The sequence below is a fragment of the Bos mutus genome, chromosome X (genome assembly GCF_027580195.1).
Source record: "Bos mutus isolate GX-2022 chromosome X, NWIPB_WYAK_1.1, whole genome shotgun sequence".
Classification (NCBI taxonomy): Eukaryota; Metazoa; Chordata; class Mammalia; order Artiodactyla; family Bovidae; genus Bos; species Bos mutus.
The window spans coordinates 22,384,642-22,402,835 of NC_091646.1; the positions used below are offsets into that span (position 1 = coordinate 22,384,642).

Consider the following 18,194-nt stretch of genomic DNA (forward strand, 5'->3'; position numbering starts at 1 on the left):
CACTAAACTAATTCTAGTTCCCAGAATGGTGTTTTTTGCCTTTTCCTCTGACTAGAATTACATTTCCCACCCCACCCACCATACATACATCTTCATAGTCCAGAGCTCCAGCTCAATCACAACCTCTTCTGGAAAGCCTTCCCTGACCTCTCTCCCCACTCTGCACCAGGCTGGTTTGGGCACCCCTTCCTCAGAGCTTCCCCCACACCTGGTTCTTCCTCCTGACAGACACCTGTAATACCACATGAGAACTTTCTCTCTCCACTTCTGTCTCCTGCAACAAAGCATGAACTCCTTAGGGGAAAGACTATGTCTTCCATAACTTTAAAACCCCAGCATCTAGCACATAACCCTGGTACCAAAGTAGATGTTCAACAGTAACTATGGAAGTCAGCTAGTTATCAAATATTAATTGGCTGATAGAATGCTAGATGGCCGAGGAGATGGCAAAGACCGAGGCACATCTTGCCATCAAGAATATTACACTCTGAAGATGGCAAAATATGATACATATAAACAAAACATATCAGGTACCAATAAATGCTAAGAAGAAGATAAAAACAGCTAACACACCTGGGGTTGCTAGGAAAACAAGCATTCTCTGACATTTGAATTGAGATTTGAACAATATGAAGGAGATTGCCATGCAAACACCTGTGGGAAGAGCGTTCCAAAATAAGGAAGAGCAAGTCAAAGACCCTGAGATGAAAATGGACTTGGTGTGTATAAGCAGAGGAGAGAAGGTAAGCAGATTGGAGCCCATTAAATGAAGGAGAAGCAGCGACAGGAAATGAAGTCTGAGAGGTAAACACAAGAAAACTGTGTTGGGCCTTTAATCTTTACCAGCATACCTCATTTTATCACACTTTGTATTATTGTGCTTTGCAGATACTGTGTTTTTTACAAATTGAAGTTTTGTGGTAACCCTGCATTGAGCAAGTCTGTCAAAGCCATTTTCCCAACAGCATTTGGTCATTTCGTGTCTCTGTGTTACATTTTTGTAATTCTTGGAAAATTTAAAACTTTTTCATTATTTGTTTTGATAATCTGTAATCTTTGATATTATTATTGTCATTGTTTTTGGGTGCCACATATAAGATGTACCCCAGTAAGATGGCGATCCTAACTGATAAATGTGTGTGTTCTGACTGGTTGTTCTCCAATCTCTCTCCCTCTCCTTGGGCCTCCCTATTTCCTGAGATACAACAATATTGAAATTAGACCAGTTAATAACCCTACAATGGCCTCTATGTGTTCAAGTGAAAGGAAGAGTCTCTCACTTTAAATCAAAAGTTAGAAGTGATTAAGCTTAGTGAGGAACGCATGTTGAAAACTCGGATAGGTGAAAAGCTAAACTTCTCATCCCAAACAGTTAGCCAAGTTGTGTATAAAAGGTAAAGTTCTTAAAGGAAATTGAAAGTACTACTTCAGTGAACACACAAGTGATAAGAAAGTGAAACAGATTTGTTGCTGATATGAAGAGTTTTGTCTGGATAGATCAGACCAGCCGTGACATTCCCTTAAGCCAACGCCTAGCCCAGAGCAAGGTCCTAATTCTCTTCAGTCCTGTGGAGGCTGAGAGAAGTGAGGAAGCTGTAGAAGAAAAACTTGAAGCCAGCAGAAGTTGGTTCATAAGGTTTAAAGAAAGGAGCCATCTCCATCACATAAAACTGCACAGAGAAGCAGCAAGGGCTGATGTACAAGCTACAGCAAGTTATCCAGAAGATCGAGCAAAAATCATTAATGAAGGTGACTACAGTAAGCGACAGATTTTCAATGGAGATGAAACAGCCATCTATTGGAAGAAGATGACATGTAGGAATTTCACAGCTAGAGAGGAGAGCTCAATGCCTGTGTTCAAAGCTTCAGAGGACAGACTGGCTCTCTTGTTATGGGCTAATGCAGCTGGCAACTTTCAAGTGAAGCAAATTCTCATTTACCATTCTGAAACTCCTAGGTCCCTTAAGAATTATGCTAATTCTACTCTTCCTGTGCTCTATAAATGGAACAACAAAGCCTAGATGACAGCACGTCTCTTTAGCAACATGGTTTACTGAATAGTTTAAGCCCACTACTCAGACTGACTGGTCAGGGAAAAAGAAAAGATTCCTTTCAAAATGTTACTGCTCATTGACAGTGCATCTGGTCATGCAAGAGCTCTGATGGCTGTTAATGTTTTCATGCCTGCTAACACAGCAGCCATTCTCTGTAGCCCATGGATCAGAGTCATTTCAGTTTTCCAGTGTTATTATTTAAGAAATACAATGAATAAGGTTATAGCTACCATAGATAGTGATTCCTCTGATGGATCTGGGAACAGTCAATTGAAAACCTTCTAGAAAAGACTCACCATTCTAGATGCCATTAAGAACATTTGTGATGGGAAGAGGTCAAATACCAACATTCCCAGGAGTTGGGAAGAAGTTGATTCTAACCCTCATGGATGACTCTAAGGGGCTCAAGACCTTGGTGGAAGAAGTAACTGCAGATGTGGTGGAAATAGAAAGAGAACTAGAATTAGAACTGGAGCCTGAAGATGTGACTGAATTACTCTAATCTTAATGATAAAACTGTAATGGGTGAGGAGTTGCTTCTTAGAGATGTGCACAGAAAGTGGTTTCATGACATAGAATCTACTCCTGGTAAAGATGCTATGGAGACTGTTGAAATGACAACAGAAGATTTAGAATATTACACAAACTTAGTTGTTTAAACCAGCGGCAGGGTTTGAGAGGATTGGCTCCAACTTTGAAAGAAGTTCTACTGTGAGTAAAATTCTATCAGACAGCACTGCATGCTACTGAGAATGGATGAAGCAAATGTCATTATTGTTTTAAATTTTAAGAAACTGCCACAGCCACGTCAACCTTCAGAAACCACCACCTTGATCAGTCAGCAGCCATCAACGTCAAGGCGAGACCCTCCACCAGCAAAAAAGATTACAACTCACAGAAGGCTCAGATGATGGTTGGCATTTTTTAGCAATAAAGTATTGTAATTAAGTTATTTACATTTTTAGGCATAATACTATTGCACACTTCTTGGACTATAGTGCAGTGTAAGCATAACTTCTATATGCACTGGGAAATCAAAAATTATGTATCACTCACTTTATTGTGATGTTCACTTCATGGTGGTAGCCTGGAACTGAATCTAAAATATCTCCAAGGTATGCCTGTAGTAAAGTTTATTATTCTGGGTACAACAGGAAGCCATTGAGGGATTTTTAAGGATAGAGTGACATGATCCGGTATACATTTTAGAAATATCACTTCTAAAGTGATAGATTGATGTAAAGGATGGACTGAAGGGTATGGAGAATGCTGGTGACTGGTGGTTAGGTAGCTAACTATAGTATCAGTCTAATCCAGAACTGATAGTGGCTTATATACTGTGGTAGTTGGAGTGGAGATAGTAAGAACTAGTCTGCATAAAGTCACTTGTTTCTGGTGAGGAGACTGAGGTGATTGGAACTGGAAGCTCCAATACTTTGGTCACCTGATGTGAAGAGCCAACTCATTGGAAAAGATCCTGATGCTAGCAAAGATTGAAGGCAAGAAGAGAAGGGTGTGACAGAGGATAAGATGGCTGGATAGCATCACCGACTCAGTGGACATGAATCTGAGCAAACTCTAGGAGATAGTGAAGGACAGGGTAGCCTGGTGGGCTGTAGTCCATGGGGTGGCAAAGAGTTGGACATAACTGAGCAACTGAACAACAACTCTTAAATATTATAAAATGAAGCCCTTTGCTTTTTAGGGTGGTTTCAAGATAAAGTTTCATGGTCAATCTTTTACTTAACTTGAATTATTATTCATTATGGGGCAGTGGACAGACAAAACTGAAGGCAGAAGATGAAGTAATTGGAAAGGGCATAGAACCATTAACTACTTCCTTGCCTAAGGGTTAACAGTTTGGAAGAATTGGGTCCAAGTGCTACAGAATCTTCATTCATGTAACAGGCACTTGTTGGACGTCTCTTTGTGTAAGCTATTGTGCTAAATGTTGTGCAGGATAGAAAACAGGTAAAACCTAGTTCTTCCCCTTAATGAATCTAAGGTTAGCGTGAAGTCTTACATTCATTTATCAAAGAATCATTGAGCACCAGTTAGTATCTAACTGCTCCTGCTAAGTCGCTTCAGTCGTGTCCAACTCTGTGTGACCCCATGGACTGCAGCATACCAGGCTCCTCCGTCCATGGGATTTTCCAGGCAAGAGTACTGGAGTAGGGTGCCATTGCCTTCTCCGACCTATTGCAATAGGCCAAAGAAAAAGTAATGAGTGTTGGAAAAAGTAGGCTGGTAACACGGGAGAAGTGAGGAGGCAGATGTAGAATGCTCTTTTTACATTTGCTAAGTGCTGTAAAATCCAACTCCTGGAGATTTAACAGCACTTAGCAATGATAACAGAGCATTCCACAATAGACTATTTTAATAAGAACTTAAAGGTCTTGAAAAGCCCTGAACAGTTGTACATAAAAGACGACATGCTGCTCAGGAGGCATCCATCTAAACACTGAAATCAGCTCTCTGGTAACAGCCACCTGGAAACATTCTGATGGCTGCCAAAGGAAAGAAGATTGCAATCACCAATGTGAAAACAACTAATTTTTCCCTTTAAATTTGAACCTGCTCCTTGAAAGTTTAAAAGTGCTAGAAAATGCCTGAATTGGATGGCTGTTCTCCACATCGTAAAAGAAAGAAATTTAAACAAACAAAAATCCCTTAGAAAAGGGGCTGGAGCGTTCCCCTCTGTCTCCAGGCAATACGCTGGGGAAATCGCAGTAATCACTTCATTTGGTTCTTGTCTCTTAGTGATCTCTGTCTTCAATACCTAATGTCCAGAATCTTAAAAACCATTGTTTCATATATTTTGTCTATATTTTTAGTGGTTTAAGGCAGGAGTTACTCTGCAAGCTTGTGCTGAGAATGAAATGAGATAAATGTGTGTGGAAGCACCTAGCTAAGCTTTTGAAACTTAAAAGGCTAATAAAAACAGTAATTTAAAAAAGTTTTTTTGTTGAGAGATTTAACTTGGGTGCTAAAGCTGCGACCAAAAATGGAGGTGGGGACTTGAATCCTGGTTTTATGAATCCCAGTCCCATACCAGTATACTATAAGCATGCACGTGCTAAGTTGCTTCAGTCGTGTCTGACTCTTTGTGACCCTATGGTCTGTAGCTCTCCAGGGTTGTCTGTCCATGGGATTTCCCAGGCAAGAATACTAGAGTGGGTTGCCATTTTCTCCTCCAGAGGGTCTTCCTGACCCAGGGATCAAACCCCGGTCTCCTGCATTGCAGGCAGATTCTTTACTGCTGAGCCACCAGGGAAGCCCAGTATAAACACACTACCTCTTTTTTTGGGTAAGGATTCCAAATTATATGTCGGCTGGATAATATACCACTTTCCATCATTTCTATTCTGCACCCTCCCACCCCACTCCCTCAAATGGTTATGAATTACCAACTATGTCTAGGAAACAATATGGGGGATTGAAATGTCAACCTGATACATTGAAATTTTATCAAGTTTTTTTGGTGGTATGACTGACACTGTTGAAGTTATCCAAAGACAGTAGAGTTTGAAGCCAGCTCTTTCGTTCTTCCCAGCCCATGGTGCCATATAAGGCTTATTCTTGATACTGTTACCCACAGAGCCTCCCTCTGTCACAAGTAAAGTGGCAGATGGAGCAATCTTGGACTATATTATATTTTATGTGGCTTCCCAGGTGGCTCAGTGGGTAAAGAATCTGCCTGCAATGCAGGAGACCTGGGTTCGATCCCTGGGTTGGGAAGAGCCTGGAGGTGAGTATGGCAACCCACTCCAGTATTCTTGCCTGGGAAATCTCATGGACAGAGGAACCTGGCGGGTTACAGTCAATAGACTCGCAAAGAGACACGACTGAGCACAGACGCCAACTATGAAATAATAAACTTTTATCAGAGACAGAGAGTATAATCCAAGCCTGTAGTGTTCCCCTTGTAGTAGTGGGGAGAGAATTTGGAGTTATGTGGCCAACTGAAACCACTGCGATTGCATTTGAAGGACGCAACTTGGAAAGCCACTCACTCACTGGGCTGCTCTTGTGCTCCTCTCTCTCCCTCTTGTGCACTTAGGTTACCGCATTCGCCTGGGCTCTAGCACTGACAAAAAAGACACAGGCCGGCTTCACGTTGATTTTGCACAGGCTCGAGATGATCTGTATGAGTGGGAATGCAAACAACGGATGCTAGCAAGAGAGGAACGTCACCGCAGAAGGATGGAAGAGGAAAGGTTGCGCCCACCATCCCCACCTCCAGTGGTCCACTATTCTGACCATGAATGCAGCATTGTTGCTGAAAAACTAAAAGGTAAATGAAACATTTGAGCTTGGTGATTAGCTCTCTTCTTTGGAGAAATTTAATAAATGTCTTTGTATTATTGGCAGTTATCCTCGAATTTCCCACTGACAGATTCTAGGCATTTCTTGTGTTGAAGCCTTGCAGATAGAGAGGTGTACCCAGTAATTCAAGAGCCAAAGAATCTGTCCCTCCCACTTGTGTCTCTGATCCTTCACTGTTTCAAGTGATGTTACTTTTTCTCTCCATACATCAGGTGATTAGGAAGAAACAGGTTTTTCCCACTTTTCCACATCAGAGAATTTTAGCTGTGATCCATGACTGGAGACCTGTAAGCACCCCCACCCCCTTTCCTTGTGGATAGGAAGTTAGCTTTGAATTCTAAATCAGAATAAATCAAGATGGTAGAACTTGTCGTGACCTCAGGAAACTCTGGTAAAATTCCATTTTATAGATGAAAATTGGAGGGCCATGCATCTAAGGACAGTGTATGTCCTTAGATTACCCTGGTGGCGCAGAGGTTAAAGTGTCTGCTTGCAATGTGGGAGACCTGGGTTCAATCCCTGGGTCGGGAAGATCCCCTGGAAAAGGGGATCTTCCAGCAAGATACTCCAGTATTCTTGCTTGGAGAATCCCATGGATGGAGGAGCTTGGTGGACTACAGTTCGTGGGTCGCAAAGAGTCGGACACAACTGAGCGACTTCACTTTTACTTTCACTTTAGCTACCACCAAATAAAAGAATTTCTTGAATCACAAAATGGTCAATTTATTTCACACAGTAACTATAGAGACTTTTAGACATTGGTAAATCAAACTGCTTTCCCTTTAGTTTTGATTCCTGTTCCCTTTGCTTGACTCTCAGAGCCATTTCGCTAATTTAATCTTAATTGCCCTGCCTAGTCTCTTGTGTTAGCTCAAATCCAGTTTTTTCATATGGTTGATTTTATTGGATGAGGGCTAGTGTCCCATCGATCTTACTGATGACACCAGCACTGCTCTAACGGTATAAATTTTCCCTGATTCTTGTGCTCTAGGCTTAGCAAGATGCTGTTAATTCCACTTTGCAAATAGGTCTCATTCACAAAACTTGTTTGCACCATTTAGCCTAAGGGCTCCACACATTACAGAAATCCTTTGTTTGGATTGATTTGTCTTCCTGTAAGAGAAAAGCAGAAAACAGAGTCAAAAGTAGAGGCACAGAAGTAATGGGTTGGTTAGAAAAGCTGGAAAGGCTGAAAGCAGACACCAGGTCCAAGATTTACCTACTTCCATAAGACCAAACAGCTCACTTTGAACTTTTCTTAACAAAATGAATTTGCTCATTGTATGGACCTCATGCAAAAAGTGAGCATTGATGCATCAAGTATATGCCAATTATTTTTTAAAAACTGAGCATCAACATAAAGACCAGTACATAAGTAAGGAAATGAAAAGCTGCTCTAATGGTAAGGCTGACTTCCCATTACATATCTGCACTAAAAAATGCAAGTGGCAAGAAGTTCACATTATGGTAAGAGATGGTTCCTCTGGATGTAAGGGTTCCTGGACAGGAGCTATGTAGAGTCCTACAGTGGGCTTTCAATGGGATGCTAATGGACTCTCCTTATCGGGAGCCTTTAACAGCAGAATGTGTAAGTGGTACGTCAGAAAGCTGAATCAGAGGCTTTGGAAGAGCAGTGCTACTATTTTAACGTCAGAGAGTGACTCTTAACTAGCTGTAGAAATCCACTTGGACGTATCCTCAGGCAAGAGAAACAGGATATGGAGAAATGTTGAAATAGAACAAATTACATCAAAATAGATTGTGACTGGGACTGAGTGGAAGGCCTGGGGCTGAGGATTGGATGCAGGAGTGATGTTAAAAAAGGTCAGACATAAGTGTTTATACCTAAAGAATAGCCATTTAACTCTTTCTTAAGCCTCCATCCAATGGATTCCATGGATCCAGGATAAAGTTACCATCAAATTCAAGTTAAACTCAAGACTCAAGTTTTCTTATTGCTTCTTAAAAAATAAGATTGTTGGAATTCTGAAGTTCTCTCACCACTAAGTTATACAGTACACACACGCATACAGAGGCATTAAAAACTGCAATATGTGAAAACTATATCAATGAAGAAATCTTTGTTTAAGGAAAGAAGAGACACTCTTGTTCTGAAAACTCTTCATAGACTAACTACAACCAATCTTACTAGTTTTGGAATCTTTCATTCTGTCAGTATATCCACCTGCTGGCTGCCTGTGTGTTCACGCACGTGTATGCATGGCTCCTTGCCCTCAGCAACTCATTTTACAACTGTCACCAAAAAGCCATGGTGGCCTCCTTGCCAGTGTGTTGGGAAAATAGATGGAGATTTGGTTACATTCGATGTCTCTAAAAATCAATCCTCTTTTTCCAGATGATTCCAAATTCTCAGAAGCTGTGCAGACCTTGCTCACCTGGATTGAGCGAGGAGAGGTAAACCGTCGCAGTGCCAATAACTTCTACTCCATGATCCAGTCGGCCAACAGCCACGTCCGTCGCCTGGTGAACGAGAAAGCTGCCCATGAGAAAGACATGGAGGAAGCAAAGGAGAAGTTCAAGCAGGCCCTTTCTGGGATTCTCATTCAATGTGAGTGGAAGTCATAGTTCTACTGGAAGGATGAGAGGGCACTTCTCTTAGGCACTGCTCTCTCTAGACAGGAACCAGGCCTTGAGAGCCATCCTGTGTCAAGAAGCCCTGCCCTCTTCATCACTGCCTTGTGCTCTCCTTATATTGCCAAATGCCCAAGCTCCAGTTTCACAGGAATCATATGTACACTTCCCATGTTCATTTTCTCTGGAGTATCTACTTCAGCTCCTTAGAAACACTGATACTTAGACAATAGGCTTGTGCTTTTACTTTCCCTGGTTCTCAAAGTAAGTTACAAGCAGCCTCAGGCTCCAGTGGAAAACTCAGAATTTCACTGCTGAAGTTAGGATGTAGCATCAGGATTTGTAAGCTTCTTAGCTTCAGATTTGCCTCATTATTATTGTGTAATATGCTTTTCAGGTACTCCATTTTAGGGATAAATTGTAATTATACTTTCTGAGGTAATTGAATAAAAGCCAAATTTGCTACTTCTACCTTTTATCTTTAGTTTCCTTTGACATTTCCTTTACTGATGTCAGGACATCCTGGGAAGCCACTGAAATAGCCATTTTCAAAAATTAGTACCACACCAAACCCATCTAAGGTCTCTTAAATGAGACAGGGCAGAAAAACTCTCAAATAATGGTTTTAGTTCCCCGTATTATAAAACTATGCACTCTTCTCTTTTGACTGAGAAGCTGTATTCACATTAGGAATGAGGGTACGGTTTTATGACTTTGGTTTTAAACAATCATGGCCTAGTCTTCTCATATTTGACTTCCCATACTTGACTTACACATAAACAGGATTAAGGAGGAGTTGTTTCATTTTTCATTTTTATTCTGAAAGTCCTATGGTCATAGAATCTGGGAGGAGAAAGCATATGTTTTTTAGACTTCAGAATAAATGGGAAAAGAGAGTAGCAAGCCTCATGGGAATGTAAATCCTTAAATCATTAGTAAACAAGCTAACAATAGGGCTGCAAAGAAAGAAATAATACCTCTGAATTTTCTTACTGTGAACATGCAGCCAGGCAGAGGATCTTGTCCTTCTCTTTTCCCAGAAAAATAGTCATGACTGTTTTCCCTCTCTTGAACCAATTGCAATAAAGCCCTGGAATATTTGTACACATTTCCTCATTTGACATTTTAAGCGACCCTGAAAAATATTTTGTAGGACTGCACTTACACAGTATTCTTACATAATACTTGTATTTCTCCAGCCAACAAGCCTATCTAAGTAGACTTAAAATAGGTCCCATCCACTTTAGGTTTTGATTTGTTGCTTCTGGTTAGACATACCTCAGAATAGTAAGAGGATAGAGTCCGTTGAAATGCAGCATTCAGGCTCATTCTGAAGGGCTAGTTTATGAAAGAAACCAATGGTCACAAGGAGTTGGTATAGTTCACTGCTTGCTCTCATGCTGTACTGGGTCAGTAGCGCTAAACCACATTCACCATGACTCCTGCCTGAATGAATACACACTGCCTGTATTAAAGCTTTATTCACCCTTTAACCCCAAATCTTCTAGAGTTCTACTGATGTATACTGATATCTTTGCCTTTGAGTCCTCTTTAAACTCATGGTACCCCAATACACGTAGCCTTTTTTTTTTTTTTTTCTTAAGCACAACTCTAGTCAAGTAGTGTCGTAGGAGACACACCAAGCTGATGCTTCTCTTATTTCTTTTCTCCTCGCTTTTGCCATCCCTGGGTGATACTCTGGCTGATTCAACTGTTGATCTGACGCTGCAGTTGAGCAGATAGTAGCCGTCTACCATTCCGCCTCCAAACAAAAGGCTTGGGACCACTTCACAAAAGCCCAGCGTAAAAACATCAGCGTTTGGTGCAAACAAGCTGAGGTTAGTAACTTTTTACTCTGGTAGCCCCTCAGGGGGACAGTTTCTTTCTTTAACAAGTTATTGATTTGGAGTTTAGCTAGAATTAAATAGTGCCAAGCTCCCCTGGCCACAACAAGCCCCTAATGAAATACCGAGACAAGTTCTGTAGCCTGTCGCTGTGTCCTGACCACCTGCTGCCAAAAGGTAATAAATGTGCACGTGTTGTCTTGAATGCATTCTTCTGGATGGAAACCTTAGTAGTGAAAATGTAGCTGCAATAATTAAAAGTTTACTTCTCTAAGCTAGCTAGTCTTGGGTACAACAATAATTACTGACCTGTGTGTCTAGTGGTAGTGATATTAGGGCTGTCTTACATTTATTAGAGCATCTTGACAATTAAAGCTAAAAGCTGCCTGGTGGTACATTGGAGCACTGAAATCTCTGAGCTTCTTTTATCAAACCTGCTCAGCCATCATTATAGGTGGCAGCTTTAAAGGTAACAGAGGACTCTGATTTCAAATTAAGATGGACACACACCTCTCTGCTTGTGCTCAGGTGACATTTTTAGTTTAACACTAGAATGTATCTGATGGGATTAGGTTTTGATTCTAAATCCAAGATTAAAAACTGAGATGGGAGGTTTGTTTACACTGATATGCCTTTGGAATGGTGTGACATAGGCCTGAGTTCTACTTTTCCTACCAGTAGCTTCCTTACCCAGTCAGCCCTGACGCCTTCAATCTATGTATGCAGCAGCTTTTTCAACTTTGTTTCTGAGTCCTGTTTGCCAGTCTAGTTGCATTCCCATTGTATCTATCAATGTAGGTTGTCATATTCCTTAATATTTAAATAGCATTTGTAGGGAATTTACATATTATAAATATAATAATGGGCTTCCCTTGTGGCTCAGCTGGTAAAGAATCTGCCTGCAATGCAGGAGACCTGGGTTCAATCCCTGGGTTGGGAAGATGCCCTGGAGAAGGGAAAGTCTACCCACTCCAGTATACTGGCCTGGAGAATTCCATGGACTGTATAGTTTATGGTGTCACAAAAAGTTGGACCCAACTGAGTGACTTTCACTCACTCACTCACTACATATTATAAAACACTTTCACACTGGTTATCTCACCTACATGAGCCTCCCAGTAAATGTGGTGCAGTGGAAAGAACCCGGAACTTGGAATTGACGTGAATTCAAATCTCAACTCTGACTTATTATAGCTGCGTGATTTTGAGCAAGTTGGTCAGCCTTTCTTAGTCCCTATTTCTTCATCTGGATTCAATGAGATGAACTATATAAATGAGAAATAGTATTATTTCAGTTGATCATTAACAACTCCATAAGGAATAATAAGTAAGTGGAGTTTTACATGTGAGAAAACTGAGACGTGAAAATGTTAAGTGATGTACACAAAATGACATAGTTAGTAAGTGGTCAATTCAGGACTGGACATTCTTCACTCTGTGTTCTGGTATAAACTGCCTGGTGGTCTTGAGCCGGTCATTTAGTCTTTGTGAACCTCAGTTTCCTAACCTATCAAATGAAGATAATGATCTATCCCTTCTGTCCTTCATGAGAATACATGACATAGTCTGTGTGGCAACAATTTGAGAACCATGAAGAGCATTTAGAGGAAGATAAACCCACTCCTATTCATAAACTGACAGTCTGAACCATCAGTTCTGGCTCAGCCAAGAGATCAGGGAGTCACTGCAGAGAAATCCTTGACAATATCAGCCCAGTAGAGGGTTCAGTTCAGTTCAGTCGCAGTTCAGTTCAGCTGTCTACAGTTTCAGCTCAGTCTAAAATTTCTGAGCTTCTTTTATCAAACCTGCTCAGCCATCATTATAGGTGGCAGCTTTAAAGGTAACAGAGGACTCTGATTTCAAATTAAGATGGACACACACCTCTCTGCTTGTGCTCAAGTGACACGACTTGTGCTCAGTCGTGTCCAACTCTTTGTAACCCCATGAATCGCAGCACGGCAGGCCTCCCTGTCCATCACCATCTCCTGGAGTTCGCTCAAACTCACGTCCATCGAGTTGGTGATGCCATCCAGCCATCTCATCCTCTGTCGTCCCCTTCTCCTCCTGCCCCCAATCCCTCCCAGCATCAGAGTCTTTTCCAATGAGTCAACTCTTCCCGTGAGGTGTCCAAAGTACCGGAGTTTCAGCTTTAGCATCATTCCTTCCAAAGAACACCCAGGGCTAAAGTCATACAAATCCAGAAAGTTTGTAATTGTTTAAAAAATGATAATTAGGGTCAAAAAAGGAAGTGATTGTCTTACTGTAGCACAAAATGGTTTTAGAATGCTAGAGCTACCTTATGTTGTGGAGCCCAACAAACAAAATTCAACATTTCAATTCAAATGTGTACTGAACACATTCTCTGTCTCAGGTAGTATGACAGGCAATGCAGAATAAGGTGGTCTTTGTCCTCAGTGAGCTAAAAAGTTTTTAAAAAGTGATCAAGGGGAGGGTTGGAGTTTAGCACCTAAATTTCAAGTAGCCAAAATCTTTGGTTGAAATAATTCATAAAAATAAAAATTGAGAGAAAAATGCTCAGTATGTCTTCCCGTTGCAGAAAAGCCATACTAGTCTCTACCTTCCCTTCGAAACACATACCTGCGTATCCTTTTTAGGGGTTGGAACAGGCTGTCTGAAGTGCCCCGCCCATTACAGAAAACCCTACCCTATACACTATTTCCTTTTTCATAGGAGTGGCGCCTCTTGTTGGAGCACTGACTCACCTAGCCCACAACCCTTTCGTAAGCAAATTTGCAAAAATGGTCTCCATTAATACTATTCATCAAGGCTCTCTGTAGTTATAGCAAGCCCACATATCTGGTGGCTATATGCATGCATGCATGTGCAGTCTCTCAGTCATGTCTGACTCTTTGTGACCCCATGAACCATAGCCCGCCAGGCTCCTCTGTCCATGGAATTTTCCAGATAAGAATATTGGAGTGGGTTGCCATTTCCTTCTCCAGGGGATCTTCCTGACTAAGGGATTGAACCCTCATCTCTTATGTTTCCTGCATTGGCAGGCAGAATCTTTACCACTGAACCACCTGGGAAGCCCCTGGTGGCCATATGCTTGAGTTTAGTTACCTCTTCAATAAACTGAGCTATGCTAGTGAGCTGGCCACTTCTCTGGGGCTGTGGAGAGCTGAGAGTTACATACCCTGTCACCTAGTATTGCAAATATTGGAGTGGGTTGCCATTTCCTTCTCCAGGGGATCTTCCTGACTAAGGGATTGAACCCTCATCTCTTATGTTTCCTGCATTGGCAGGCAGAATCTTTACCACTGAACCACCTGGGAAGCCCCTGGTGGCCATATGCTTGAGTTTAGTTACCTCTTCAATAAACTGAGCTATGCTAGTGAGCTGGCCACTTCTCTGGGGCTGTGGAGAGCTGAGAGTTACACACCCTGTCACCTAGTATTGCAGCAGAGCTTGCTTAACACAGTGATAAGGACACGGCCAGCATGACTTACTACATGTTTGGTGACGTGCCTTGTAGACTTTGTAAAAACCTAGAAAAATGCTTCCTGCCTGTTGGATTGGACTAAATTAAGGTCTACCTTGAATACTGCAATCTTTATAAGTAAAACTACTGACAGTGGAACATAGCTCATGGCCTTGCTCTAGCATTGTATTCCCTAAACCTAAAAGATTTCTTCTGCTTTATATTGGTGCCTTTTTAAATCATGGCATTAAATTTGTTTTCACCTCTGTGTACTTTCACTTGATGACAGGCAATGCTGAGGACTAGAAGGCAGTATCCTGTAGAAAGTGACAGAACTGTCCTCTTAAATCAGGGCTGCCTCTTAGAACCCCACAGAGAATCAGAGCATCTCAGTGACTTAATCAACTAAACTGGCTTTTTCTTGATGTAGGCATCAAAGCTACAACTCCTAAGCTAGGGGTTTCATCAAGGTAGAAGAGTCTGAACCTTTTCTACCAGTTGCCTTGGGGAATAAACCAGCGGGTGACCTCCTCATGTCACAGAGTGCCTGTTCTTTGTCTCACTGTCATCCTCCTTCCAGCAGCCAACACTGTCTCGCTCTAGTGAGAGAAGGTACAGAGTAAGAAGAAAAAGTCCCCACTTTCAGGGAGCTAAGGCACTCACTCTGGCAGCATCTACCAGGCAGACTAGTTTGATAATGAGTCTTTTTCATTGGTTTACTTTCCTGATTTATGTGTGTGAGGCTTCTGCTGATATAATTTGAAAAGGTAATAAAATAAGAGAAGGCTGAAGTCCCTCCCCTTAATAAAAGTTAGCATCTTCAGTGACTTTACTGACAGTTCTGAGTGTTGTGGGAACCCTTTTTCTATGAAATCATTGAAAACCTGTGTATTTCTCTTACTGAGATCTTGGCCTACATTACAAGTTGGGTGGTATTAATATATAAGAAGCTAGAGCCATAGTGGTAGGCACTGGAAGATACTCCCTTGCATTCTCCCTGATGTGAGATTTTATATCACTGGACCAGAGAAAAGGGACATGGTGATTACATACTATTAATAGCATCCTCGTGAAGTGAAATACTGTGATTGCTAAAATCATTCCAAACTCTGAAGACCTGGTTGCAGATAAATGTTCAAGTCATCTGCGTACCCTCGTTTTAGGACCCATTTGCACTAACACTAGCTTTTGCTTTCAGCTATCAAACCACATACCAACAAAATTTGGATCAGCCAAATTTGTATTTCCATTATGTAGCATACAATAGACATTGATTAAGAGCCTGTGTTTGTGCTTTGGTTGATTGGCTTGAACGATATCTCAGAATCAAATTTCTACATATGCATAGGAGTTATCTCCCTCTCATCTGCCCTTTTGCCACTACTATTAATGTTCAAAGTCTGGGTAAGTACAATTTTGTAATGCAATTCATAAGGAACTTTGCTTTTCTTATAGTTACATTCCTGTCAAAAAACATGAGTAAGATGAATTTAAGTCCACATAAATTTCTTAGAAACTATATAGTTAGATAATTAATGTTCACTGATTTATGATTTGCCTACTTTATGATAAATCAAAAATGTCAGTTGGTACCAAGATGATTCTTTTCATGCATTTTCCTCTGTCTAGGGTTTTTGTTTTATTCTATGTTGAAAATGCTTTGTCCTCCGTTGTGGAGCAGTATGTGAATATCTAAGCTCCACAAAAAGTTACCACATGGAGAAGGAAATGGCAACCCACTCCAGGATTCTTGCCTGGAAAATTCCATGGACAGAGGAGCCTGGTGGGCTACAGTCCATGGGGTCACAAAGAGTTGGCCACAGTTGAGCGACTGAGCACAGAATAGACTCAAAAGCATCATAATGCATTTTGAAAAGTCACTAACAGTTCACTGTTTAAATAAAAATATCGCAGGTCTACTATGGGCAACAAAGTGGTGTAAAAACCTTAGGAGGGCTGTCTTACCTTTTTTGATGTACTCTATCAGTGATGTGACCCAGTCGATTTCATTTACAAATTTTGTAAATTTCATTTACAAATGAAAATTTCTGGAAAATGTTTTTGCATGCCATTGCCACTCATTTGTGCTTCCCTGGTGGCTCAGATGGTAAAGAATCTGCCTGCAATGCAGGAAACCTGGATTTGATACCCTGGGTAGGGAAGATCCCCTGGAGAAGGGAATGGTGAACCACTCCAGTATTCTTGCCTGGAGAATTCCATGGACAGAGGAGCCTGGTGGGCTACAATCCATGGTGTCACAAAGAGTCGGGCATGACTGAGCAACTTTCACTCACTAGAAGAAGTGTAAATTCCTTGGATTGGCCACTCATTTGGCTTCAGTGATCCAACAGTCAGGATGGGAAAAGGGGCAAATCTAAGAGACAGCTATTTCTCTTGCTGCCTACACTTCAGTGACTCAAAGTCCTCCTGCTGCCTGCTCCTGTGTTCACACTAGGTAGAGTGCCTTCCTTAGGTAAATGCCACCCTTCAGTTCTTCACTCTGAAGGTATTTGTTAGGGCTTGATTCCAAAAGTAGAGCTTTTTTGATCTATCAGAGAATATAGAAAATAGGCATCTTAGATATCAAGTGCTTTAATGGTAAGGTTTTCAAAGTATTAAAATCTCATTTACTTTACTTACAGGTGGTGTCATTTACTGAATCCTGTCCCTATGTTTACTGTCGTCTGGTGCCCTATAACTGCTATTGTTCTCTTTGCTTATTTATATTTATAGAAAAGTAATGATATGGGCCTTAGTTTCTGTGTAGCTAAGAAGGATTGGCTAGTAGTTAGAGGGTGGTACGCTTCACCACTTTGCCTGTCTGGCTGAATATCTATCTGAGAGCAAGCTTCTCCTTAGTTTTTCTTCCCCTTTCATTATCAGCTTAAGGAACTGGTAATTCTTGTTTTTGAAGTATTTTGAGGCATTGAGGTAAAATTTGCCCTTAGGTCCATTATTTTTCTAGGGATTTTTTGAAGTTGGGAAAGATCTCTAGATAAGCTGTATCACTTAGTTATTGAACAGTTTATACTTCTAAGAAGAGATTACACTTTCTTGCCCAGCTGTAAGCAGAAAAGATGCTTTGCAGATGCTGAGCAGCTGCAGGGCATGTTTTAGCTATCAGTTAGGTCTTCCAGCCCTGGGGCATTGCCCTAGAAAGAGTACAATTTAGTCTTCAGAGAAGCACAATAACTGCCCCAGAGTTAGACAACTTGTCTGTGAATTGAAAGTTAATCTCTGCTTATACCCTCTGACAGTCTACATTTTTGTTAGGCACCTAGGAGAGCCATGACTTTTCCTGATGAAGTAAGTTGTACAATATTCGAATTTGCCAGTGTCAAACCTCATTGTGATCACCTTTCCAGTAACAGCTCTTTGATAACTGAAATCCAGCCTCCTGAGATAGAATGAATTCTTAGAAATGAGCAATTCCGTTACTGTTCTCTGTGCAATGAGTTTGAATAAGACATAGTAAATCTCTCTCTTGACACAATCCTCTAAAGTTCATTTTTTCTCAAGCAAGTCATTATTTTCTTCTATTTTAAGTAATGCCCCTGCAGCACATGGAAGATCCTGTGTTAATATTTCTATTTTTTTCTGTTTTTTTTTTCCCATTACTTCTTAGCTATTAGTGATAATACTGAATAGCTCACTTTTTAATAGGTCCTTTTATTTATATTTAGTGTAAACTTACCTTGATATAGAAATGTTTTCCTGATAAAAGGAATGAAAAGGGAGAAAGGAGAATATTAGTTGAAGTAGTGATTAACTGTAGCATTAATTATTAAGAAATCCATTTGAAATATTTATAATCTCCCTAAATGGAGGCAATTTTCACCAGACAGCTTTGGACATTTCCTGTATTATGGCCCAACTGGGGCTAACCTAGGCAAAGACGTCTCAGCTTAGTGTAGAGGAGCCCCTGACAGGCATCAG

General features: G+C 41.0%; 1 protein-coding gene across 4 annotated transcripts in view; it reads left to right on the forward strand.

The window, feature by feature from the left end:
* The window catches only part of ENOX2 (ecto-NOX disulfide-thiol exchanger 2), a 175,820-nt gene that overhangs the window by 116,700 nt on the left and 40,926 nt on the right, over positions 1 to 18,194 (forward strand). For all 4 annotated transcript variants that reach the window (XM_005907902.3, XM_070365802.1, XM_070365803.1 and 1 more), the window contains exons 5-7: positions 6,115 to 6,348; positions 8,737 to 8,949; positions 10,704 to 10,810. In XM_005907902.3, the coding sequence (XP_005907964.2) occupies positions 6,115 to 6,348; positions 8,737 to 8,949; positions 10,704 to 10,810 (554 nt within the window). The remainder of the gene's footprint in view (positions 1 to 6,114; positions 6,349 to 8,736; positions 8,950 to 10,703; positions 10,811 to 18,194) is intronic.